This window comes from Pseudonaja textilis, chromosome 3 (assembly GCF_049901715.1).
Source record: "Pseudonaja textilis isolate UNSWEBS1 chromosome 3, rPseTex1.2, whole genome shotgun sequence".
Taxonomy (NCBI): Eukaryota; Metazoa; Chordata; class Lepidosauria; order Squamata; family Elapidae; genus Pseudonaja; species Pseudonaja textilis.
The window spans coordinates 129,842,502-129,868,355 of NC_141992.1; the positions used below are offsets into that span (position 1 = coordinate 129,842,502).

General features: G+C 41.2%; 1 protein-coding gene across 1 annotated transcript; it reads right to left on the reverse strand.

The window, feature by feature from the left end:
• Positions 1 to 1,429: 1,429 nt before the first annotated feature.
• Positions 1,430 to 25,533, reverse strand: LOC113436595 (MARVEL domain-containing protein 3-like). The gene is made up of 4 exons (XM_026701082.2): positions 25,170 to 25,533; positions 22,690 to 22,916; positions 19,698 to 19,858; positions 1,430 to 2,707 (listed from the first exon to the last, which is right to left on the reverse strand). Exons 2-4 carry the CDS (start codon positions 22,791 to 22,793, stop codon positions 2,016 to 2,018), a joined length of 957 nt encoding a protein of 318 aa, XP_026556867.1. The 5' UTR covers positions 22,794 to 22,916; positions 25,170 to 25,533; the 3' UTR covers positions 1,430 to 2,015.
• Positions 25,534 to 25,854: the final 321 nt, after the last annotated feature.

The window sequence follows — 25,854 nt, forward strand, 5'->3', positions numbered from 1 at the left end:
GCAAACCAAATACAAGTGGTCCTCACTTAATGGTCAGTTGTTTAGCAAGTGTTCTAATTTATGACTGGCCTCCCCAGAGCTACTTGACCTGTTTTTGGAGTTTTGGCAGCCATGCACACACATATACACATACTCCCTTCCAACCCTGCTGGAGCAGGTCATTGGACTAGAATCGGCAAAGCATCTCTGATTAGATTCTAGTAGTGAATAAAATCTAATCAGAAATGTTTTGCCGATTCTTGTTGATTTGTTTTATTTTTATTTCTTTATTTTATGTTGCTGAATTGCTTTGACATGTGTGTCCCTTCTTGTGTACAACCCAGAAGGTTTTGTTATTCTTTGCAGCAAAAATTACCGACCTCTGGCTTTGCTTGACTTTTCAAACGTGCCACCACTGCTGCAGGTCCACCCCATTGAGCCCACTGCACCAGAAGGACCTGCCCAAGCAAGTCCGAGCAAAGCAGGGGACCAAGTCAATGGGGTGAGCCTGAGAGAGGGAAAGAGAGAGAGAGAAAAGAAAGAGAGAGAGAAAAAGAGAAGGAAGAAAAGAAAGAGAAAAAGAAAAGAAAAGAAAAGGGGACAGATGAAGAAAGAGGGAGGGATGGAAGGGACAGAAAGAAAAAGAAATAAAGAAGGAGGGAGGAGAAAGATAATGACATATCTATTCTAGTCCAATCACCTGCTCCAGCAGGGTTAGAAGGGAGTGTGTGTGTGTGTGCGTGTGTGTGTTCTCCTTGTAATTTACCAATACATTTTGGTTTTGCCTTTTTCAGAATTGGCACTTTAAAACATTGGGGAAAAGTAATTTTTAGGGTGGAGATCTGGTCCAATGGATCTTGTTTAAAGCCTCAACAAAATGTAAGAGCTTCCTAATAGTCTTGACCATGTTTCGTCCACAAAACCTTTAATAGAACCCAAAGATGTTTCAATGTGGAAAAGGGCCTCAGTCTAAACTAGGCCTCATTTCAATCTGATACATCATCTCTCTCTCTCTCTCTCTCTCTCTCCCTCCCTCCCTCTCAGACTGGCTTTGCTCTACTTTCCCAATGTGCCTGTGGGGCCGGCGCTTTGAACATGAATGGATAGATGGAGGGATGGATGGATAGAGAGAGAGACACAGAGAGAGACAGGTAGGTAGGTAGATAGATGGGTAGGTAGGTAGATAGATGTATAAGTTTCAGTGGGCCATGGGAGCCTTGTCAAAGCAATCAGTGCCAGCCCCAAATCTGTGTCAATTACTAGTGAGAACTGCACTTAACCCAATAACAAGCCTAGATCATATAGCTGGTGATTTGTCTCAAGCACTTGAAGAGCACAAAGGCAGGCAAGATGTACTATACCGATGAACTTAAACGATAGAGAACTAATGCCCAGATTTCCTATTCAATGAGGCACTGAGAAAGAAGACATTTCTGAATATAATAAAATTGATGGGTCAACACCATTAAGTTTCCATCTGGAGCCAGTAACTGATTTCTGGGCCATTTACAAGTATAATCAATACATACTTAAAAGAACTGATCTTCCACATATTCACTCTTTGCAATAATTATCTCCCTGTCTTGATGGTTAGATATCTTCAAGGCAAGTTAAGCTCTCAGCTGATTTCAGGCACACATCTAGATGGAATTTTAAGACAATGATACAGAAGAACTCTTAGTGAAAAAAAAAACATATATCCAGGCAAAAAACCCTGAAAATCATTTCTGCAATTCCTTCCCTTTTTCTGTAAAGATGGAAGTAAGTTCCTAGCTAGGAATAATATTTTTTAAAAACATATCTTTGATATTATATTATACAACTCTCCTCTGTGCAAAAAAAAAAATCTTTTTGGGGAGGGGGGTCTGGCTTTATTAAGATACCTGGTGTAGGTCAGGGGTGTCAAATTCGCGTTGTCACAGTGGCATCACATAAGGTATCACATTTTCCCCCCTTTCACCAAACCAGGTGTGGGCATGGCCAGCGTGTGATGCATCCGGCCAGTGGGCCGCAAGTTTGACTCCCCTGGTGTAAGATTACACAAGTGTGCCCACAGTCCTTTCGGTGGGTATGCTTTCTTTCTTCCTGTAGGGTTTGGGATGGTCGTCTTCCCTGTAGGTCCTCTCAAGGTTATAACGACTGTTGTCCCGCTGCTTTTGAAACAAGCGGACCTCCCGAATGGTGAGAATGCAGACCACCAAGCTTCCAAAATAGAGGCAAGCAGCCACCAGGCCGAAAAGGGCCACGGATGCATCCCCGCCTTGCACGCTGCAATTCGTTGAGGTGTAACCTCGCCTTGCGTATAGTCTTTCTCTCTTTAGGCACACATCCGTGGCGTTGACTTGAATGATGAAGTGGAGATAGAGGCCAACAGCCGCTATATAACCAAGGCAGGCGAGGATGTCGAAGAGACACTCGGCGGCAAGCAGTCCAAGGGAAAGGCGATGAAGAGGCTTTGCTCCACCAATGAGAAACAGAAGCGTTAGGCACATCATTGTCAGGCTGAAGGCTATCCCTCCATATACAGAAGGGGCTCTCATCTGGCTGTACTGCCTATCCAGCTCGGTCACCTCTTGGAGTTCAGTCCCCTGAAATGGACTATACATTGAGTCGAGGCTGAAAGAGCCTAGGCCGCCCAGAGAAGTGAGACCAGAGACCCCCGCCTGGGTTGCTCCTATGCAGATCAGCACCAAAATGTTGACAGTGACTTCGACAACCTGCAAGACACCTGCGGGAGGAAAAGAAGGAAAGAGATGGGGGAATGAACGCCGCCGTGAAGCCATTGGCTGTGGCTGTCATTCTGTAAAAATACAACAATATCGTATAATTGGGCAGTTTATTATTGCTACAGCTCTACCGTATTTCTCCTCCTGCAGAACTTCGAGGTGGGTACTTATAGATACAAGTATCTCCTATAACAGAAAGTTAATGGATTGAATAACTGCTACTGGCACTTACTGCTAAAGATCAAAGATGGAAGGATTTTATATTTGGCTGCTGTCTCCTTGTTTAGTAAAACTGCTACATACGCTGTAGAAATTGAGATGGCATGTCCTGGATACTAGGCTCATCTAAATAGACTCATTTGCGTGCTGTCCACTCACAGATACAATCTGCACTTTATTCTGTGAATAGAACAATACAGAACCACATAATAGGATCTCTTGGCCCTAACTGGGCTGAGCCCACATATTTTAACTTTTTTTTTTCAGATTAACTGTACTATAACATGTTACATATGTTGCTACAATTCAACAGATGAATTCTTGACAACTTCTTGGTTATGTGAGAGCTTCACACTCTCAGAGCAGTTCATCTGACAGGTTCATTCTCAAGTGACTCAATATCACACGTTTACTTCCCCAAAGTTCCAAAAATTTAAAGCTTTATATGTAACGTACAAAAGGATGAGGAAACATCAATATGTACGACAGAGAAAGTACTGCAAAGGGTGAAACTAATCTACCACTGAACAATAAACGAATGAAAAAGCAACACAAAATTGGTGAAATTGCCAGCTCATTAAAAGAAAAAGTCCTTTATAATTTGCTGAATCTCTATAGGACCACAGGAACAAAACCCAGGCAATTTACACACCTCTGACCTTAGAGGAGGAAAGTTAATGTGAGAAGGTTTCTTCATCCTAATCAGAGTAAGAATAGCTTCCAGAGGAAACTACCAGAGGAAACTATCCCAGTGTCAGACATTCTAGGGCAGTGATGGCTAACCTTTTCAGCACCAAGTGCCCAGTATCCCCAAAATGCAATATAGGGCATGCACCCAGCCCCTGTGCATGCGCACACCCCATGCATGTGGGTTACCCCCACATGCATGAGCATGTCCGCCCCTATGCCCTGCCCCTGCACATGCCCCCTGCCCCCACATATGTACCCCCCATGCATGTCTGCACGTCCCCCATACATACACCCCGCCCCACACACCAGAGGTGGTATTCAGCAGGTTCTGACCAGTGCTGGAGAACCAGTAGCAGAAAAGTTAAGTAGTTCAGAGAACTGGCAAATACCACCTCTGACTGGAGATTTTACAGTATCCTTCCCCTGCCATGCCCACCAAGCCATGCCTTCAGAACCAGTAGTAAAAAATACTGAATCCCACCACTGCCCCACACACGCCCAGCAGAGACCTGAAGACCAGCTGGCCGGTGGGGGGCATGTGCATGCATGCACAACGGAGCTGAGCTGGGACGATGGGTCACGTGCCCAGAGAGAGGGCCCTGCGTGCCACCTCTGGCACATGTGCCATAGGTTTGCCATCACGGTTCTAGGGGTAATAAGTGTGCAGATGAGAGCCAGAGAAAATATATTTTGGAAACGGCTGTGATTCAATGCAGACTTACGACCACAATTGAGCCCCAAATTTTTGTTGCTAAGTGAAACATTTGTTACATGAATTTTCTCCATTCGATGGCCTTGGGGGACACAGCTGTTAAGTGAATTATTGCAGTTGTCAAGTAAGTAACAGGGTTGTTAAGTGAATCTGGCTTCCCCATTGACCTGGTTTCTAGGAAGTTCAGAAAAGGGGATCACATGACCGCAGGATACTCAACCGTTACGAGTCAGTTGCCAAGCATCCGAATTTTGATCACTTGACTATGGAGATACTGCAATGGTTGTAAGTATGAAAAATGGTCATAAGTCAACTTTTTTCAGTGCCACTGAAACTTTGAACAGTGACTAAATGAACTAAATGACTAAATGTGGTCTTCTATCCCCACACATTGCTTCCTGGGAAGACTTACACAAGCCTTAGAACTGATATAAACTATACTTTCTACTTCCTCTCCACCCCGTCTACCTTTGTTTGCAAAGAGAAGCAAACAGAGAGAAGGAAGAGAAATATTTTTCTCCACACTCCCCAGGGCCTTGCAGAGTATGAATAGCTTGGAACTTCTTTATATTCAGTTATGCAGGAGATCTTTTATTAGGAATTGGAAATGCGTATGACCCATTGTCTGTTGGGAGTTTAATTGCGTACATTATGATCAAAGAGCACACATTTCAATATCACATGCAATAGCATCTTGCTTTCCATCTTGGGGCCACATCACATTCAGCTCCTATAATGACATACAACTTAACCAGTACACAATTCTGTTACTTATCAGATAAATTAACAGACTGAAATTCTATGGAATGTTTGCCATCTTTTCTCAGTTAGCTAGATGCAGCAGGGATAGTTACAATATTGTAACTACTATAAATCCACTAATGCAGGAGTGTAAAAATTATGTTCCTGGCGTCCCAAAGCACCTGCAAAAATCAATGCTAAATTTGAATTGTTGATGTGATAGAAAGGGAATTTATTAAATATACAGAGAATGGTTGTATTGAAGTAATTTAAATGTAATTTCATTCTGGGTTTTTTGTTTTTATCTCTCACTTTTGAAAATGCCAGCCCTCACTCACAACTTAAAGAAAGAGTGAGTTCTGAAACCCAAAAGAGATTGTAAGATTCTGGAATGAAACAATAACAAGATTAAAGAAGACACGAGCAGAAGCTCTTACCTACGGTAATAATTTCAAAACTGAAAAAAACATGACTAATTTTTAGTTTGCATAATTTGAAAAGGTTGGATGAATCTAAGCAAAATCAGCAACCAGTGAAAAAAAAAAGAGAAAAATAAACCTGAATAATTATACTACAAATTTATTACCCATTGTGCTTAAGACTAAGTATAAATTGAAGGCTGTAATAGCTGCAGAGATTACATTCTGGAAACTTTATGCAAACTCAGTTTAATGTAAGTGCACTCGAGGCCTTTCCCATTAAAACTACATAGAGCCACGCTTAAGAGTTAAGCACTGGGGCAGATTAAGCTAAGTGAAATGTCCTGCCATTATTATACCTCAATCAAAACTTAAAAGAGAGCGTGATTTCCAAATGATTTCTTTACTTTCTCTGGTAAGAAAAGCTTGTTAAACTGGTCTTGGATTTGATTAATTGCTGCTAAGCAAAGGTTAGCATTAATTTGCTTCTTTTTTAAAACCATCTTCTAGAGTGGCTACTTTTTAAAAGTTTTTCAACTTCAACAGTTGGATGGATTTTTTTTTGTTTAAAGTTAATGTTTTTTTTAATGTTCCATGCCAAGACACTGCATTTTTAAAAAAAACTATAATTGTGATATTTCTCCCTTCCTTCAATCTTCAGTATTGGTAGCGCTCAATTTAGGACTATAATTGAGTCCAGAAATTCTGTTGCTAAATGAAACATTTGTTAAGTGAGTTTACGACCTTTCTTTCTTGCCACAGTTATTAAGTGAATTGCTGTAGCTGTTAAATTACTCAAACTGCACTTTTGGCAGCTATAAGACACACATAATAGCAAGACAATATGATCTAATGATCTAAGTGCTAGAGCCCACTGTAACTACATAGCCAAAAAGGCATTAAGAGTTGTTAACCTAATCCTACATAGCTTTTTCTCTGCTAATATCACACTACTAACTAGAGCAGGGGTGGGCAAACTTTTTGGCTCGGGGGCCTCATTGACTTTTAAAATTGGACAGACGGGCTGGGTCAGCACAAGATATGATACATATAAAAAACTGCATTTGTTAACAGTACATATCAAACATAAACAGAAAAAAGATCCTTTTTTCTTATAAGTCCTATAAGATTTTATCCCATTATCCCAAACTCTTCTTGCTGGGGATCATGGGCACTGTAGTTGAGATGCTTTGAAAAGGCTTGGGGGGGGGTATCAATGCAGAAACCGCAAAATCCACCCCCTGTCAGTCAGTCAGACCCTACCTTGAACAGCGATCAAGAGAGGTTTTCTCCTGAGTAAGCACCCCTGGCGTAAACCCCGCGCGTTTTCACGGTTAGCATGGTCAAGCGGACACTCTCGCAAAACTGTTCGTGGCTGGAAACAGAGCCCAGTCCACGAAGGGTGGGAATTGTGGAAATCCGAGCGCAATTCTCTCCAACAGTCCGGATTGACAGCGAAAGATTCTTAAGAAAGAAGGGACAAAATGAACGTGCGGAGAACGGCATATGACATCATCGGAGCTGTCACTACACACGCACAAACATGTACACAAGAAATAACTAGGGTACCTTGGAGAGCCGGGCACCCCCAGATCTCCTCCCGAGCAGCCCTGCAAACACGCTCCCCAGCCAGCCACAGCAAGACCATTCCCCATTCCCCACCCCCCAACACCCCACTCCCTTTGGCATAAATAAAGGCAAGAGGTCGGTCGTCAGCCCTGGAGAACCGAGTAACACACCTCCCCTTGCAAAAAGGGGGAGACCCAAAACACACACGCGAGCCCCAGATGTCAGATACCACCGCACTGGTCCTGAATACGAGAAATCTGCCCAGCAAGCGCTGAAGCTGCTGCCCACCGCCCCGGGGTCAATGCTCTCCAGGGATGGAGAGGCAGTGCGCATCCACGCCCAGACGCCCCAAACTCTCCCTTTGCCAGCGTGGAAGGCAGGAAGCCAGCAAGGCAGGCAGACCCTGCAAGGCTCCCGAGCATGCTGCCCTGTCCATCAGTCTGTCCCCGCCCGTAGTCACCCGCGCCTGCCCGCTGCTCTGCGGTTGCCAGCGGGGTTTCCCTGTTGCCTTGGGCACGCACCAGCTCCTTGAAGGGCAGCTGGCGAGTCTCTCTCCGGCAGGTTGACTGTCCTCCGTTCCCCTCTGCTGTTGTCTGCCCCACTCAGCCACCAAGCTGTCGTCCGGCCCAGATCTGTTGTTTCCCGGCTCCCGCTTGGGTGCTCCAACCGGGCGCCCCAATCTTCGGCGGGCCAGATTAAAAAGACAAACGGGCCAGATGTGACCCGCGGGCCGTAGTTTGCCCACCCCTGAACTAGAGCATAGAAAACATTTGCTAGACCAATACTCGAATACAGTTCATCAGTCTGGAACCCACATTATGTACCTGATTTTAGCACAGTTGAGAAAGCCCAGAAATATTTCACAAGAAGTGTTCTCCGCTCCTCTACTCGTTGTAGAATACCTTATGCCACCAGACTTGAAATTCTAGACCTAGAAAGCTTTGAATTACACTGTCTCCAGTCTGATCTTAGTATATAAAATCATACATTGCAATGTCCTACTTGTCAGTGAATACTTCAGCTTCAACTATAACAACACAACAGCAAACAATAGATACAAACTCAAGGTTAACCGCACCAGACTTGATTGCAGGAAATACGACTTCAGCAACAGAGTGGTCAATGTCTGGACTACTCTACCTGACTCTGTGGTTTCTTCCCCAAACCCCAAAATCTTAGACTGTCTACTATTGACCTCACCCCTTTCCTAAGAGGTCTGTAGGGGGCATGCATAAGCGCACCAACGTGCCTACCGTCCCTGTCCTATTGTTTCTTTTATTTTTCTTATATGTACACATTTCATGTATTCATAACTGTGTATATACTTATACCTATTATCTTGTAAGCGATTGACAAATCAAAATAAATAAATAAATAAAATATTATTTTGCTGTAGACGAAAGAGTTTTTTATCTACTACCCAGCTCAGGATCCCATGTAGCTTTTTTGTCCTCTGCTGCTTGCCATCCTATTCCTTACTTTTTCCTTCAGTAAGTGTTCTTTCAAAAGGCCTGATTCCTTAACTGGGTAGCACAACAATAATCTGCAACCCTTGTCTGAATTTATTAATGTTTTTTTTGCCACCCATCTCATTATCCAAAGCAACTTTGGGCGGCTGAGTCATAGAGAATTTACCAGTCACTCTTTGTGCCTAGATGTAGAGCAGGGATCCACAAACTTGGCAACTTTAAGACTAAGCTGGCTGAGGAAATCTGGGAGTTAAAGTCCACAAGTCTTAAAGTTGCCAAGTTTGGAGACCTCTGATGTAGAGACACACAATTACAATTACAACTACAACTAAATGGTAGAACGGAAATCCTACTTTTTTTTTAACTCTCTGGAAGCCAAGAAACCACCAACTTTTCCTAAATGATTTATGTTAAAGGGAGTTACATTAAACTAGATGAATCTGGATCCACTCCCTATGTAAGCTGTACTCTTTCATACAATCCCTCCAAGCAAGTTAAAATGTTGAAAACTCCAAGACCTGATGCCAACTTCTATCAAAGGCTTCAGCTGTGGTAAAAAATTGCAGGGCTAAGAAAGTTCAAATAAGGCCTTGACACGACAATAGCAGCAATATTTAGCCCCACAGTGATTTTTATTAGTGCCAAAATGCATCCCTAGTTCAAAGAGGTCCATCAGTGATTCATGTGTGTTGAACTGCTTGTTGAAGATAGGCATGTTGAGCATTTAAAAAGAAACCTCTCAAAAGGCAGCATTTCTCAAACACCGTGGACTATTAAATTTTCAGAAAATGTGAGAGCCAGTTAAACAAACCCCTGCTCCGTTTTAAGAAATCAGGGTCCATCTGTTTTAGTACAATTATTATATAGGTAGTCCTCGACGTACAGCCACAAAATGAGTCCAAAATTTCTATTGCCAAGTGAGACAGTTGTTAAATGAGTTTTGTCCCATTTTACAATCTCTCATTCTTGCTACAGTTGTTAGGCGAGTCGTTGCAGTTGCTTAGTTCGTAACATGGTGGCTAAATGAACCTGGCCCGAATTGGGGGATAACACAGCCATCTCTTTCTTACCAAAGGCATGGAAACTTGAGGTTGAATTTGCTACCAGTTCTAGGCAAGCCACCTGAGGTGGAGCTGGATTTGGTGAGCATTTCTGGTCTGGCCAATTGGCAAATGAAAGGAGTTGTTTGTTTAAAACATTCCTGTAGTTGCCAACCTTATAACCAACTCTGGGGAGGGGTTTCCCTGATCAAGATGTAAAAAAAAGTACACAAAACCCGTAATACAACTATAAAACTAGGCACATTAAAAACAATAAAAACCTAGGCAGCAAGAGAAGGCAGAGCGTTATTGTGGGGGGTTTTTTGGAAGAAGGGCACTGATCAAAGCCAACAGGGACGTGATCTTGTTAACAATTGACTGGATAGACTTGACAGAATCAAGATGAGAAGGTCAGAAAGATTACTAGAGTCATCTAGGCAAAAAAAGATCTGCCCACATATATTGAAGAATGATGAGTACCATTGTTTTCCCATCTGGTGGCTGCGGGGTAGCAGGTTGGGGAAAGCTTGGGTAGAGCAGGGGTCCCCAACCACCGGTCCCCGGACCGGGACCGGTCCATGGAACAATTTCTACCGGGCTGCCGGTTTGCTAGGCGCCGCCATCTTGTTTTGATGAAAAAGTGCTTCCGGTGAGCTTTTCCGGGTAGAAAGCGGCGTTTGGGTGCTGAAAGAATCCTTGCGCCTTAGTTTCATCGAGGGGGGGGCGGCTTCGAACAAAACTGAGGCGTGAGGATTCTTTCAGCACGCATGGCAAGGTGGGCCGAGCGACTGTCCCGAAGCCGTCGCGAAGCTCATCGACACAGGTACAAAGGAGGAGTTGAAGGTGGCGGGGAGAAGTGGGGGATGGCTGGCTGGTCGGTCGCTTGGCTCACCTTGCCATGCGTGCCGATGCCGGTACCGGGCCGCAGATGATTTTGTGATGCCGGTACCGGGCCGCGGCACAAAAAAGGTTGAGGGCCACTGGGATAGAGGGAAGAAAGGAAAGAGAATAAAGATAACACCAAGTATATGATACAGAACGATGAGTGGTATTTAATTTAGCATGTCCATCAGAAGAATTAGCAAGCAATCCAATTTAAAACTGTTTTGCTTGCGTTTTGGCTACATGTAATCAGTGGTGGGATTCAAATTTTTTTACTACCGGTTCTGTGGGCATGGCTTGGTGGGCAAGGCAGAAGAAGGATACTGTAAAATCTCCATTCCCCTCCTCCCCCTCACTAACCTGCTTTCCAGCTCTATTTTCCTGTGCTGGGCAACAAAAGAAGACCCAGCCAATCAGATGGGACTTGGGAGGCAGAGAATAGATGGGGGGCGGGGCCAGTCAGAGGCAGTATTTGCCGGTTCTCTGAACTACTCAAAATTTCCGCTACCGGTTCTCCAGAACTGGTCAGAATCTGCTGAATACCACCTCTGATGTACATGTCCTCAGAAACAAACTATAATTAACAATGGGCTCATGTAGCAACTCAAAGGGCAAAAGGTAATTATTCAAAGAAAATCTAGATAGATAGATAGATAGATAGATAGATAGATAGATAGATAGATAGATAGATAGATAGATAGATAGATAGATAGATAGATATATCTACCTATCTATATACACACATACACACAGAGAAATGCAAACATAAACAAAAGTATTATAATTTGAATGGAACTATCTCACCAGAGTAAGGTCTATGATAAAATAATCCTTACCCTTACTCAGTTTGTGGTCCAGCAATCTTTTCTAGAAAGCAATCTTTCCTTTCCTTTCCTCTGATTATACTTAACCCCAACTTATACTAGATAAACTTTTCAAACAAGAGTTGCTTTTAATATAAGATTATCCTCTGCCAAATGAGCCACGTGGCTTATTATTGTGCAGCATATTGCCAGTTGATATGTCCAGGATATGTATGTGAACATGAACACAATAAACTGGCAAGTAAGCTACTAATGTCAGCATAAGCCCATCATGTCATCATGGCATTTTTAAACAGAAATCTTACCTAGGAACTTGGTAATACTGATAGTCTTCAACTTATGGCCACAATTCAGCCACAATTTTTTGTTGCTAAATGAGACATTTGTTAAGTTAGTTTTGCCCCATTTGTTAAGTGAATCTAGCTTCCCCATTGATTCTGCTTGTCAGAAGGTTGCAAAAGGTGATCAGTTGACCCCAGGACACTGCAACCGTCATAAATATGAATCAGTAGCCAAGCGTCAGAATTTTGATGCCATGGCCATGGGGAGGTTGCAATTGACAAAATGACGAATGATGAAAAAAACAAACAGTCATTAGTCAACTTTTTTCAGCGCCTTTATAACTTTGGACAGTCATTAAATGAACTGTTGCAAGTCTGTCCAGGTAGTCCTCGACGTACGACCACAATTAAAATTTACATTGCTAAGTGAGACATTGGTTAAGTGAGTTTTGCCCAGCTTTACGGCTTTTCTTGCCTCAGTTGTTAACTGAATCACTGCAGTGGTTAAATTAATAACACGGGTTGTGAAGGGGATCTGGCTTCCCCATTGACTTCACCCGTCAGAAGGTGGCAAAGAGGGATCATACGATCTTGGGACACTGCAACGGTCATAAATATGAACCAGTTGTCAAGCATCTGAATGCAAATCAGGTGGCTGTGGGGATGCTGCGACAGTCGTAAGTGTGAAAAACGGTCATCAGTCACTTTTTTCAGTGCCACTGTAACTCTGTAAGGTCACTATGTGAACTGCTTGTAAGTCGAGGGCTACCTGAACTCTGTAAATTAACTTCGTTCAGTCTCTAAAATATGGGACCACAACTTCTATGGCCGACAGCCAGCATCACCAGAGATGCTGCAAAGCAGAGGTGGTATTCAGCAGGTTCTGACCAGTTCTGGAGAACCGGTAGCGGAAATTTTGAGTAGTTTGGAGAACCGGCAAATACCGCCTCTGACTGGCCTCACCCCATCTGTTCTCTGCCTCCCAAGTCCCAGCTGATTGACTGGGTCATCTTTTGTTGCCCTGCACAGGAGAATAGAGCTGGAAAGCAGGTTAACGTGGGGGAGGGGAATGGAGATTTTGTAGTAACCTTCCCCTGCCATGCCTACCAAGCCAAGCCATGCCCACCAAACCACACCCACCAAACCACGCCGACAGAACCGGTAGTAAAAAAATTTGAATCCCACCACTGCTGCAACTGTACTGTAGACAACACATCCTGAGGGCACAGGTTGGAGAAGTCTGGTCCAAACAGTAGCACTTTCTGTCCTGGAATCCAAGAAGTTTGGCATCTGCTCAAGAGTTAAAGGCCGTTTGATTATTCCTTTCAAAACGGCGATTCAAGTCAGCTAGCTTCTACAAAGCCTGTCGGCGGGAATCAAGAGGCCAGCTAGCTGTCTGCTATTTTCCTGGCAACAAATATTGATAGCACTTAATTCCCAGAGGTGGCTCATGTACAAAAGCCTAGTCTCAGGGTAAGCTAAAGCAATCTTGTTAGATAAAGAAATTGGAAGAGGAGGAGGTAAAAGGCTTAAGTGGGAGAAGAGCTTCAAATGTGAAATAATTAGAATGGAGCTGAAGGTTATACAGCTGACTTAACAAGAATTAAATCCAAATTCTGCAGGAAAGGAACGGAAACATATGAAATGCTTAATATCGGTTTGGACTGGCATTTCTATTTTTGATCAGCGTAGGTGGAAGAAGGCATCCAAACGGCATATAAAGCTTCACAAACAGGAGAAGAACCTGTTAAAATGTTATTTAATTTGTTCAAGAAGAAAAGAGATCAGAGATGGATCAAAGCACGGATTCGTGTTCAGGTCACATTTCCCCAACTCTCTCTCCCTCTGCTTAAAATCGCTTAGATTACACTTCTATCATTTCACCCAGCAGGGACAAAAATGCTTTAATATTTGACCACCAGATAGAACAAAGAGTAAACAGTAAATTGTGTGTGTATGAGTAGCTTTGTATAAAGACTTTATTCTAATCAAAGGAAAACAGTATTTAAATTATCACGGTTTGTTCAATAGATATTCCACCCTATCTTATATACACTCCGATTACAACCACTCCCCAGATATACATAATATATACATACTTTTGTTTTATAATGAAAAGGTTATGTACTCTTTCTGGGTGTGAGAAGATTTTCCTTATGAAAAATAAAAATCTATGATAAGCCAATTGCAGCTAGAAAAATGGCTATAGATTGCAGGAAGAAGCCAATAAATAGGTTAGTTGGTTTCAGTCCTAAGTTACAACAGCATCATTTAACAGAAACACTTCCAAAATAAATTAAATCATCCCAAGTCTAAAACACACACATATGCACGCACACACATGATTACACAGGCGAGTTTATTACAAATTAGTGTATTCCAGTGGAGGGGGAGAAACCCATTTATAGCTGTTTTCTAATGTTCTTTGCTGATGAAATTCAATTTACTGACTTGCTAATTTGCAAATGACCTTGTTGAGAAAAGAAGGAAAGAGTGGAAATGAAGCACAGCCATGGTACTTTTATGAGAATTCAATTTAGACAATTGCTAAACTACAGTTCATCAAGATATTCAGTCAAATACATCATTAACAGGACCTACAAATCTTAAGTCAAAAGTAAAGATCTCTGCAGAAATCAAACCTATCTAAAGCATGCCACAAGAAGACAAGTGAATATGTGCATATTAATCCCATTGTCGGATAGCTGTACCCATCCATAGATGGCAACCTTCATTACTGTTTCAGGGGAAATATGAAGTCTGCCCAGCTTGCTGATTGAAAAATCAAAAGGGGAGTGAATAATTTAAGAGCAGCTGTTGCAAAGGAGATGTTGAGATAGAGCTGATTGAAGAAGGGACCACTAAGAGTACCATCTCAGTTTCTCTGGAGTTACTAAAGGTGTAACAGAAGCCTAATTCAACTGAAAAAAAAGTAATATCAATCTTTTAATCATAGTAAGGGCATGGAGAATCCATTTAAATTGTTCAGTTATCAAGTTCCATGTACTAGGTATGTAATCCAAGGGGATATTATCCTCTGAAAAATTTAGCTTTTGTTGCACAGACTCATTTTATATTCCCCAATTTCCTCCCCAAAATTATTAAGTGTAGGACACTGTAAAAATTTATGTTTTAAGGAAGACTGATATTGGAACATTGGAAAGTTAAATGTATGACCTCATTCAGTCAATGAATTGAAGACCTAATTATGCTTGCTGCTCATAAGTGGTTGCCTATAGACACAGATATAAATGGAAAAATATAAATAAATATAATATAATAAATATAATAAAATACAGGATCCTATAAAATACAATATCTTAAAAAAATACAATGGTTATAGAAGTGTATCAAAAATGTATATATACATATACTATTTATGTAATATTTACATTATAGGTATACCTTACGACTATAGTTTGAGACCAGAATTTCTAATGTTAAGTCAAGATGCTCACAAGGTGACGTCTCCACATGACTGGATTCAGTTTTACAATTGTTTTTACAGTAATTGTTAAATGAATCACAGGGTCATAAGTCCAAAGTTTGCAGACATTAATCAAATTGCATGATCTTAAATTGTACTCTGTCCTGAACTGTTGTTTTTTTTGCCAGAAACCAGGAATAAAAGTAGTAAATTGTGATCACGTGACTGTAGGATCTGGCAACCAGTTGTAAACATGAACCGGTTGCCAAGCACCCAAAATGCAGTCACATGACCACAAGGGGGTGATGCAGCATTTCCTGCTCTGATCCCCTTACTTCTAAGATCAATATCCTTATGCTATTTTCATTAAAAAAAAAACTTTTTCTGTATAAAAATGCATTTACATTTAAGCTTCTTGAATCTACTTCAAATCTTATTCCCGCCTCCCAAAGGGAGGGTGGGGGAAAAAATGTTCTTGTTTGACCCTCAGCTTTATGGAAAAGCTAAAACAAAACACCAGAGGCCATTTTTAACATTGAATTACAGAAAATCATCTTATTGTCCTTGAAAAAGAAAACTAATATGCAATCATACATGTGACTACTAAGAAGTTGTCCTCTTTGAGTTCAACAGAGCTTATTTTAAGGAATCTGATATTGATATGCAGTATTTGTAATACTTTGAAAGGTTTTCCTTTTCTTGCGGTGTTATTAAATTACTGAAAATATTCTTCGTTCCACCAATAGTACACCCTGAGGCTTGTACTCATTCTGTCAAGAACAGATTCGTTAAGTAAACAAAATTAGACCATTAAATATGGTTATTTTTGTTTAAATATGGTTTAAAAGATCACTCAAAATACAATATAGATATGGAGAGAGAGATCATATAATGTTTCAAAATGGTGTTTAAAAAAACCCCAGGAGATGTGAAAGACCATTTAATGAAATTCCTAGATCCGTTTCGATTTCTGAATATATCAGGGAAGAAGTTTGAAAAATGGTCAATTGTCTTTGGAGGGATCATATAATTCTTTATGAAGTAGTATATATTTATTAATCTGTTACTGGACTGTATCCATTAGGATCTTTACTACCATATAACTGAACACTAGATTAAAATACACAACACCAAGTCCCCAATGCTCCATTTTTTCATAAAGCTGAACAATGAGATCTGAAGAACTTTTATGCTCTCATTGTTGTGGACTCATAATTCACATCATTTATTGGACTATTGACAGCTGTAGTTCAGCAACATCTAAAACAGGAGCCCCAAGACTCTTCAGCTCATTGACTCTTTGTGAAGTTTCAGATTGTTCACTGACCCCCAAAACATTTATATGAAAATAATTCAATAAATATTACTTTAGCTAAAGGTACTTCAAATAACGACAACAACAGTAATGGATAGTTCCATCAACTCTTGGGTTGTATATTGACCTCTTTGGAGAAGTCTGATTTAAAAGATCACAGGTTTCCTACCCCTTTCTAAAAAATATAACAACATTTAATCATGTGCTCTTCTAGAAAGTATTATGTAGCTACTCTTAGTATATAGTAATTCAATACTACCTAAATCTATAGCTTCGATTACTCTTCTTGGATTCAATTTAGTTCTGTCTATGCTCGCATTATCTATACAAGCCTTCCTCTTTCTGGTAGAAATTTAATATACTTCTATTCACCCCAATCTTAACTTCTGACAATGAAACAGGCTAATCTAAGACATTTCATTCCCCATGATGGTAGAGAAAATTATTACATTCCCTCTCAAGGAAAATCACATTAAAAAAAGAAACCAAAACAATAAAGAGTAAACTATAACTGAGGATGCTGTTGGAGAGAACTCTCCAGAGTTCTAATTAGCCCAAAGTGGCAGAGTTATGCAAGCCAATATTTTTATGGAGAACTTGAGATCATCTAAGTGAGCCTTCCCAATATGTAATTTCAAAATGTAGTAATTGAATGAACAACCATGACTATACTAAACTTCCTCAGTTCCCCAGTCAGTATGGTCAAGGCCGATAATGACTAGATTTTGAAGTCACTTATTAGAAAGGTACATTTAGATGATTCCAAATTGTCTACAAAAATCATTGGCTTGTATAATTCTCAGGAACTCAGGAAATTTAAATGTCCCCTCAGGAGGGGCCCTAAGAGCAGCCTAAACTATCTATTTGCTTGATGCAAGATGGACATGATAGCATCTTTGCCAGATGGCCAATTAGATATCTCTAAGAGAAAAGAAATATGGGTAGTTCTCGACTTACAACCAAAATTGAGCCCAAAATTTATGTTGCTAAGTGAGGCATTCATTAAGTGAGCCTTGCCCCATTTTGCTTGTCAGAAGGGGCCCCAGGATACTGCAACTGTTCATCAATATGAACCGGTCGCCAAACACACACATTTTGATCACGTAACCATGGGGATTCTACAAAGGTCATAAGAGGGGAAAATGGTCGTACGTCGCTTTTTTCAGTGCTTTCGTAACTGTAACGGCCACTAAATGAACAGTTGTAAGTCAAGGACTACCTGTACTTCCTTCACAGCCGGTATCTGTTAACAAAGGAATGCTTGAAATCTCAACTTGCTTCTACTTAAGATGCTAGGAACATTGATGAAATAACCAAGAAAACGACAAATAGCTGAGATTCAACTGGCATGTGGGTGATGAATAGCACTCTAGAGAGGTAAAATTTCAAAAAAGCTTTTCTAATCTATAATAGTCTCTATATTAGATTATTCTTCTCCCAGAAATACATGCGATCCCCACTCTGCTTTAACTCTATAATTATCTGGGTTCCAACTAGCTGACAATGGTAATCCATCTCACGCTTTGCCTTGCTTTCTGTTTTTTTCTTTGTAGTTTTTTTTGGTTTTAATATTAATTTGCACTTCGTTTTTATCCTAAAGTCTCCTGAGCTTGCAATATTATAACCTGCAATATTCAGTTATATATTATTTTTATTTAAAAAGACAAATTGTGCTTTGCATGTTGAAAAACACCATCTTTATTTATGAAATGTATGTCTTGACTGTTGGGCCTTCATCATTAGCCAAGCTGTGATCAGTTTAACGGTAATTTCATCAAATTTGGTTGGTTCTGAAATCCAACCAGACAGACACAGACTTCAGAGAGTAACTAGAACTACAGAAAAAACAACTGCCTTCAATCGAGGACCTGTATACTGCACGAGTCAAAAAGAGGGCTGTGAAAATATTTACAGACCCCTCACATCCCGGACATAAACTGTTTCAACTCCTTCCCTCAAAATGACGCTATAGAGCACTGCACACCAGAACAACTAAGACACAAGGACAGTTTTTTCTCAAACGCCATCACTCTGCTAAACAAATAATTCCCTCAACACTGTCCAACAATTTACAAAGTCTGCATTACTATTACTATTAATCTTCTCATCACTCCTTATCACCAATCCCCCCCCACTTGTGATTGTATGACTGTAACTTTGTTGCTTATATACTAACAACTTTATTGACTTGTTTCCTGGTATGATTTGATTGCTTATTGTATCCTATAGCTATTATTAAGTATTGTACTTATGATTCTTGACTCTTGATGAATGTATCTTTTCTTTTATGTACACTGAGAGCATTTGCACCAAGACAAATTCTTTGTGTGTCCAATCACACTTGACCAATAAAGAATTAATTCATTCATTCTTTCTATCTATCTATCTATCTATCTATCTATCTATCTATCTATCTATCTATCTATCCATCCATCCATCCATCCATCCATCCACCCACCCACCCACCCACCCACCTATCTACTGTATCTATCTATCATCTATCTATCTCTGAGGTGTTATGTTTGGTGCCTTACAGTCAGAAAAGCAGGCTATAACTCAACAGCTGATGTGACAGAGACAACGAAAAGTAACCAAACCATGTTAATATTTCATGACTAGCCATGAACCCCACACACAGTTTTTACAACCGTTAAGACTGAGAGGAAAAAAAAAACCAGAAGTCAAGAAAAGAAAAAAAGGAAGAATCTCATGCCAGTTTAAGATCAGGGAAGAACATGAAATATATAATCATACTGCATTCCCAAATAAGAGACTAATAAAAAAAAATTGCCTATTAGCATTGCATCTCATGTGAAAATTTGCAGCTATTTTAGACCATTTGTTTATAAGACAATTTTTACTCCAGGATATAAATTTAAATGACGTTTCCTTCTGTTCTCTACTCTGCCTTTAAAAAGTTCAGGCGGTTTTCTTTCTCCTCCCTTCTGTCTTATTCTACAAAAGCTTGCCGTAATAGAAGATAGAATCTTTATAAGCCCCTTTGAATACAAGTTAATACGGGTAGCCCTCGACTTACAGCAGTTCATTTAGTGACCGTTCAAAGCCACAACATCACTGAAAAGAGTGACTTATGACCATTTTTAACACTTATGACCACTGCAGCATTCCCCCATGGTCATGTGATCAGACAGTTGGCAACCGACTCACGTTTATGATGGTTGCGGTGTCCCAGGACCATACGATTGCTTTTTGCAACCTTCAGACAAAAGAAGTCAAGGAGTAAACCACTTAATAACAGGGGCAAGAAAGGACGTAAAATGGGGGCAAAACTCACTTAATGAACGTCTCGCTCAACAACATAAATGTTGGGCTCAATTGTGGTTGTAAGTTGAGGCCTACCTGTAATGAAACGGATACAGGAAAAAAAAAAAGCCTTGCATTACCTCTGCGGGAGCACAGGTTTGAACATTGCTCCGAAAAAGTCTTTTTGGGAGGATAGTAGGGAGACGGGGGATTGTAGCTGTCCCTTGGTCCCAGGTGGTTTGGCTCTGGGTCTTCAAAAGCCGAGAAAGATCTGGAATGTTCCGTTGTTCCTTGCGACAACCTACGGACAGAAAGGAAATGTTATGATCTAGGCTTCCCCAACAGCAGGAAGCCAACTCCTCGCCCCCTTTTATTTCGTTTAAAGTGAATTCCTCTCCAGCAAAGTCCCAGCAAAAAGTCTTTCATGAGATTTCACAATTACAGACATTTATCAGGCTTGAAGAGCTGCCAGGTCGATATCTTTCGAATGTCACACTGTAGCAGACAATACTAGGCAAGAATGCAGGAACAGATCTTCACCCAAATGAACTAATTGTCCCCTGCAAACACCCCACTCCCCTTGCACTCCTCTTTTATTCCCTATGGGAGGGACCATTCACCTTCCACCTGTGGCTTTACTTCCTAGTCAACCCTTGTTCCTTAGCTGTTCCCTTCTCCTGGCAGCTCTGCTCATGTGCACACTGGGAACAGGCTCCAGCTGTTCTTCTGCCTCACTGATGTCCGACTCCGAAGGCAGCTGATAACTGTCAGATGGCCCTAGCTCCATCTCTTCCTCCGATGCAGACCACTTGTCAGAGCCTTCCCCAGACTCCAGGACTGGCCCATGTTCCTCCCTAGCCTCCTCACTGTCCAAATCTGCTGCCAGCTCTGCAGGCCACAACAGAAAACCTGGATGTCTCTGTGATAGATCAGCATGTTAGAACGATCAGCAATTTCCCCTCCTTTCAGCAATACACTGGCAGCATTCCTCCCAGTCAACTCCCTGAATATACTGGGAGATTATTTCAAAATTTGGAAATGACTCCACCAAATCTGTGACACAGGGCTACTGTCACAAACTTCTGTTTTCCTGCAGAGGGACAAACAAAATTGGAAGGCTATTTATGTGTTACCTCCGTTGGGAGGAAGTTGGTGTTTACCAGAGGATAAACTTACCCACGTTGTGGGGGATATTCCCTAGGAGATGTTAAGCAAACTTTTTATCCTAGGTCAAAGTTGAATCTGGGCAGGTTTATGGGTGAAACGTTATGGTGCATTAGAGATCTCTGCAAGAGGCTTCTTAAGTAGAGACAACATAGTGGTGGAATTAACGGAAATTTCTTTGGAGGAAATTAGGGAGCACCCATTTGTGCTCTGAAAGAACTGCTCCTTGGGAGAGTTCGTTTCTTGTGATCAATTGTGGGTCAGGGTTTGGGCGCTAAGGGATTTACAAGGTGTTCCTAATTGCTGTGCAGCCTTCATGGATATTTGACTAGCAAGAGCCTAAACTTCTTAGACATTGGACGATTTAATTATTTTGCAAGCTAAAAGAGATATTCTCAATGGCAGTAAAGATCAAAGACTCAGGGTGCCTTCTTTTTGAAATTAAGAAAAGCGGGGAAATCAGCTACCTTAAAAGGATTTCAATTTAAAAGCAAAAAGCTTAACAAGATCATGATCTAAGAAAGTTTCCAATGAACAAAGGGGACAGTGATTTAAAAAAACAAAAACAGAATGAATATTTTTTCCAACTGCCTTGGAAAACGGTAAAATTAATTAGACTAGCAGACTGGAGTTTTGTGGGAATGTTGATTATTTATTCTAAGGAGAATAGTAATTGGTTGATTTTACAAAATAAGATGAAGCTAATATGAGCTAACTTGTGAGACTGTAACTTCAGAAAATTGGGACTAAAATGTTAACGATAGAGAGAAGCAAAAGAGTACCAGTACTATAATTGGTGTACTTTCATTTTCCCACCATGGCAATGACAAGGAAAGTTGCCAAATTGGGGGAAAGGATGCAGGGGGTTCACTAGAGCAACTTACAGATAAGGACATTTCACCAGATTTATTACAGAAAATGGTTGAAGAATTTTGCATAAATGACTGCAATAATTAAAAAACAACAACAGGAAATGGAAGAATGATTTGCAGGTATAACAAAAAATATTGAAATAAAAAAAACCCTGAAAAATCTATAAGGCAACTGCCTGCAGACCTAAACTGTGTTACTGATAAAGTAGAAAGTAAGACAGAAATCATAAATAGAGAGTTGAAGATGGAGTTGGAAAATTTGGCGTTATTGGAGCGGAGAGAAAAAGTATGTTGCTTCAGATTTAAGATAATTCCACAAAAAATGGAGAGGATACCAGGGATATGTGATGTTTGTGTTTGTGTGTGTGTGTGTGTGTGTGTGTGATGTGTGTGTGTGTGTAAAATATATTTGCTGCCAAGACACACTTAACTTCCAAGCTCTTCCCCCTACTGGAGCTTCAAGTATCTATTGGTACCAATGTATAATTTTCTCTCCTAGATCTTAACTTCCATGAAGATGATGATTAGGGAAGGACCATGTTAGGTACGATTCTCTTACCACATCTTGCAAAGACCAAAATATTCCACTCTCTAAGCTGGACAATTAAGTTTAGGAGAAGGGAGGGGGAAACCCACCTTGCATTCATGTTTGCAAGTGTTTTTCTGTTTAAAGGCCTGTGGGAAGAACTTTTAAAGAGAAAGCTATCCCCTTCCCTGTGTAGTACATATCCTGAAATCGGATATGCTGTGAATTAAGCTTAGAAAAATCACTGGCACTGCCACTAATGGAAACTCCCACTCAAGCTTAAGTATAATGTCGGGGTACAGATTTCAAGACATCACTCCCCCCGCCCAGCTATACATGCAAAGCTATTCAGTTTAAAAAAGTATGCTTTGGCCCATTAAATGAGGTTTTTTTGGTTTGGGAAAACACTTTGCTCTTTCCCTATTCTTCCTGACAGGACATTATCAACACTGATCTACTACTTATCAGCAGTTTGGTTGGAAACCTTTAACAGGAGTAAATTGCATACAAATGAGAGGGGAAGAGAGAGCATTAAAACTGTTCCAGTCAAAGGATGATTTCTAAACTTACCTTCCACCTGAGGAATTTGGTGGCCTACTTCTCTTATCAAAATAATTGGGGTTCTCCCTGGGAATGTAGCCTCTGTCTTGATGAAATTTCCCAGAATGGGGCATCTTCTATTATGCTGAAGTTATCTACAAGTAGAGTTCGCTTCTGCTTCAATTTGATGAATGGCTAACATTCAGTCAACAATTTTGTTACTCGGTTAGAAACACAAAATAAGGCACGAAGATGATCTATAAAAAAAGAAAGTGACAGCAGTAGGTTTTAATACTTGCTATATAGTATAGGTGAGCATCCTTTCCCAATTCAACGCCATCCCAAAATTTTGGATAGCAGCTCCCCAAAATACATTCTTTGTCAATTTGGTCAATAACAATAGAATATTAGACCAAAACATTTAGAGGGCACCAGGTTGGGGAACAAAATGTACAGTGAGGTAGGGAGTTGCTAAACTTAAAAGATTGGAATTGCTAAACTAAACAATTCGATCAATTTATACCGCTATAAATCTCAAAAAGCAAAGGAATACAACAAATGGCAAAAATCAAAGGAACACAATCTTCAAATGTTGCTGTTTTAAGAGATCAGCAAAATTTATGGAATATAGTTAGTCCTCAACTTATAACCACAACTGAGCCCAAAATTTCCATTGCCAAGTGAGACGGTTTTAAGTCAGTTTTCCTCCATTTTATGACCTTTCGTGACACAAGTGTTAAGTGAATCACAGCAGTTGTTCAGTTAATGACACGATTGTTAAGTGAATCTGGCATCCCCACTGACTTTGCTTGTCAGAAAGTCACAAAAGGTTAATCACATGACCTCAAGGCACTTCAACCATCATAAATGAGTGTCAACTGCCAAGGGTCCTGAACTTTGACCATGGCGGTACTGCAATAGTTGTAAGCGTGAAAAACGGCCATAAGTCCCTTTTTTTCAATGCAGTTGTAACTTCAAACAGTCACTAAATGAATTGTTGTAAGTCGAGAACTATCGGTAGAGTGATCCTTATAACCTTGCGGGGGGGGGGAATCATTTAAAATGTTTTAAAATTACATCGTTTATAGGAAAATGGATTATTTTAGCAACGTCTGCTGTATCTCTTCTTGGGAAAGTATATTTCTCTTTAAGGAAGGATTTTAGTTCAGTCAGCTACACCCATCAACTGGTTCGCACATGCACAGTGCACCTTTCATTCCTCCTTTATTTCAGAGCTAATGTGTTAACTGTATCATGTTCAAGAAAAGGAGGAATCTCTGTTTCGGGCATATAGCTAACATGGAAATGACCAGACAATGCTACAGGCACACAGGGAGTGTGTGATAGTAATAGCGATTCCAATCTTCTGCATTGCAGCTCTGTCTATCTTTTTTATTTATCAAAATCCACAGAATTAGAGGCCACTCCGGGTCCCTGCTGCCTTAGGAATGGCTGGGTTTTACTCTATCTGGATTTTGATCCTTTAGATATCCATTAAAAATGAGCGTAGGCTCAGAAATAAATGTACTGACTGAACCAAGGCAGCTTATGATGTCAACGCTTCTGCTGAATTATCTTAGGTTTTACTCTAAATGTACTGTAAATTATGTTAGTTTTTAATGGACTGTACCCAGCTTTGGACTGTTTTATATTATGTTCACAATTTTATAAACGAATTGACAAAAACAGCCTAATCCCATAAGATTTATCTTCATTTTTGACTGTGTTGCCAAGAATGGTAAATCCAAGAGCATATTCAGGTATGACTTTGCAATGGGACAAAGCTGTCCATGTTCCTGATGTGGTCGAAATCCCATCTCTCATCAGCTCCAGCCAATAGTCAGAGATGATACCGTTTTAGCCCAACTGTGATACCACAAATTGCCATCTGAGATGCAGGACTACAATAGACCACAATAGATACATCCTCAACCTACGACCACATTTGAGACCAAAATTTTATGTTGCTAAGTGAAACATCCATTAAGTGAGTTTTGCCCCCCTTTACAACTTCTCTTGCCACATTTGCTAAGTGAATCACTGCAGTTGTTCAATTAGTAACACGGTTGTTAAGTGAATCTGGTTAATTTTTGCTCGTCAGAAGATTGCAAAAGGCAGATCGCACTGCAACCGTCATAAACGTGAGTCAGTTGCAAGGCATCTGAATGTGAATCCTGTGACCCTGGGGATGCCACAACGGGTCGCAAGCGTGAAAAACCAGTCTTATGTTGAGTCACTTCTGTTCAGTGGCGTTGTAACTTCAAACAGTCGCTAAGCGAGCTGTTGTAATAAGCTGAGGACTACTACCTGTAGCGGTTTAAAGGGATCGCATTCAAGCAGAACAAAAAGCCCCGTAAGTTTCTGGGGCGTTTTAAGAAGGGCTGTTTACAAATCCCAGATCTTCAAAGCCAAGGTGGGGAGGAGACTTACGTGAAGACAGCCAGCCTCCTTTACCACACAAAGATCCGAAGTTGTTTGTGTGCCCGATCGGCCTTAATTTCCCAACTCACCCCAGAGCTGCTGAAGGGCCTCGTCCCCACGTTCAGCAACGCGGCGCCGGAGTTCACGGGAACTTTTTCAGGGATCGGGCGCAGCTTTGGTCTCTTCCCAGCCGAGAAGCCTTCCGAAGGGAGCTCGGCGTTTCCTGGTTCCTGGGGGAAGGTGAAACTTCGCTTGGCCACGTACAGCCCGCCCTCCGAGCCTCGCCAACCTGCCGAGGTCGGGAAGGGTCAAGTTTCAGGCCGCGGCGACCGGAGTTTCGGAGTCGTTCAAAAGCAAATGGGAGCGACCTGCCCAACCTGAGGAGGCGGAGCGCGGCGGGCGGAGCGCCCGCAGGTGGCCGCTTCTCCGGGCTGCTGTGGCGAAAAGAGCCCCCGCGGAAGAGAAATAACGTCCCAAAGTGTCAAAGGGAGTGTGTGTCTGTGGGTGTGTTTCCCGTTGGCTTTCTTGGGAGAGAATGAAGGGCTTTTTTTGTTGGTGACAAGACGGGGCGGTATTAGGTGGTCCTCCACTTACGACCACAATTGAGCGCCCCCTCCCCATTTCTCTTGTTAAGTGAGACCTTTGGGAAGTGAATTTCGCCCCTTTTGACCTTTCTTAGCCTCCTTCGTTCAGTTAATCACTGGAGTCGATGACTTAGCAACATGGTTGTTCAGGGAATCTGACTTCCCCAGAAGGTTGGAAAAGTGGATTGCC

Coding starts and splice junctions, on each gene's coding strand:
- LOC113436595 (XM_026701082.2), bottom strand. CDS start 22,793: ATGCCCCATTCTGGGAAATTTCATCAAGACAGAGGCTACATTCCCAGG. Junction 19,859..22,689: donor CCAAATTCCTCAGGTGGAAG/GTAAGTTTAGAA, acceptor TTCTGTCCGTAG/GTTGTCGCAAGGAACAACGG. Junction 2,708..19,697: donor AAACCTGTGCTCCCGCAGAG/GTAATGCAAGGC, acceptor TTCCTCCCGCAG/GTGTCTTGCAGGTTGTCGAA.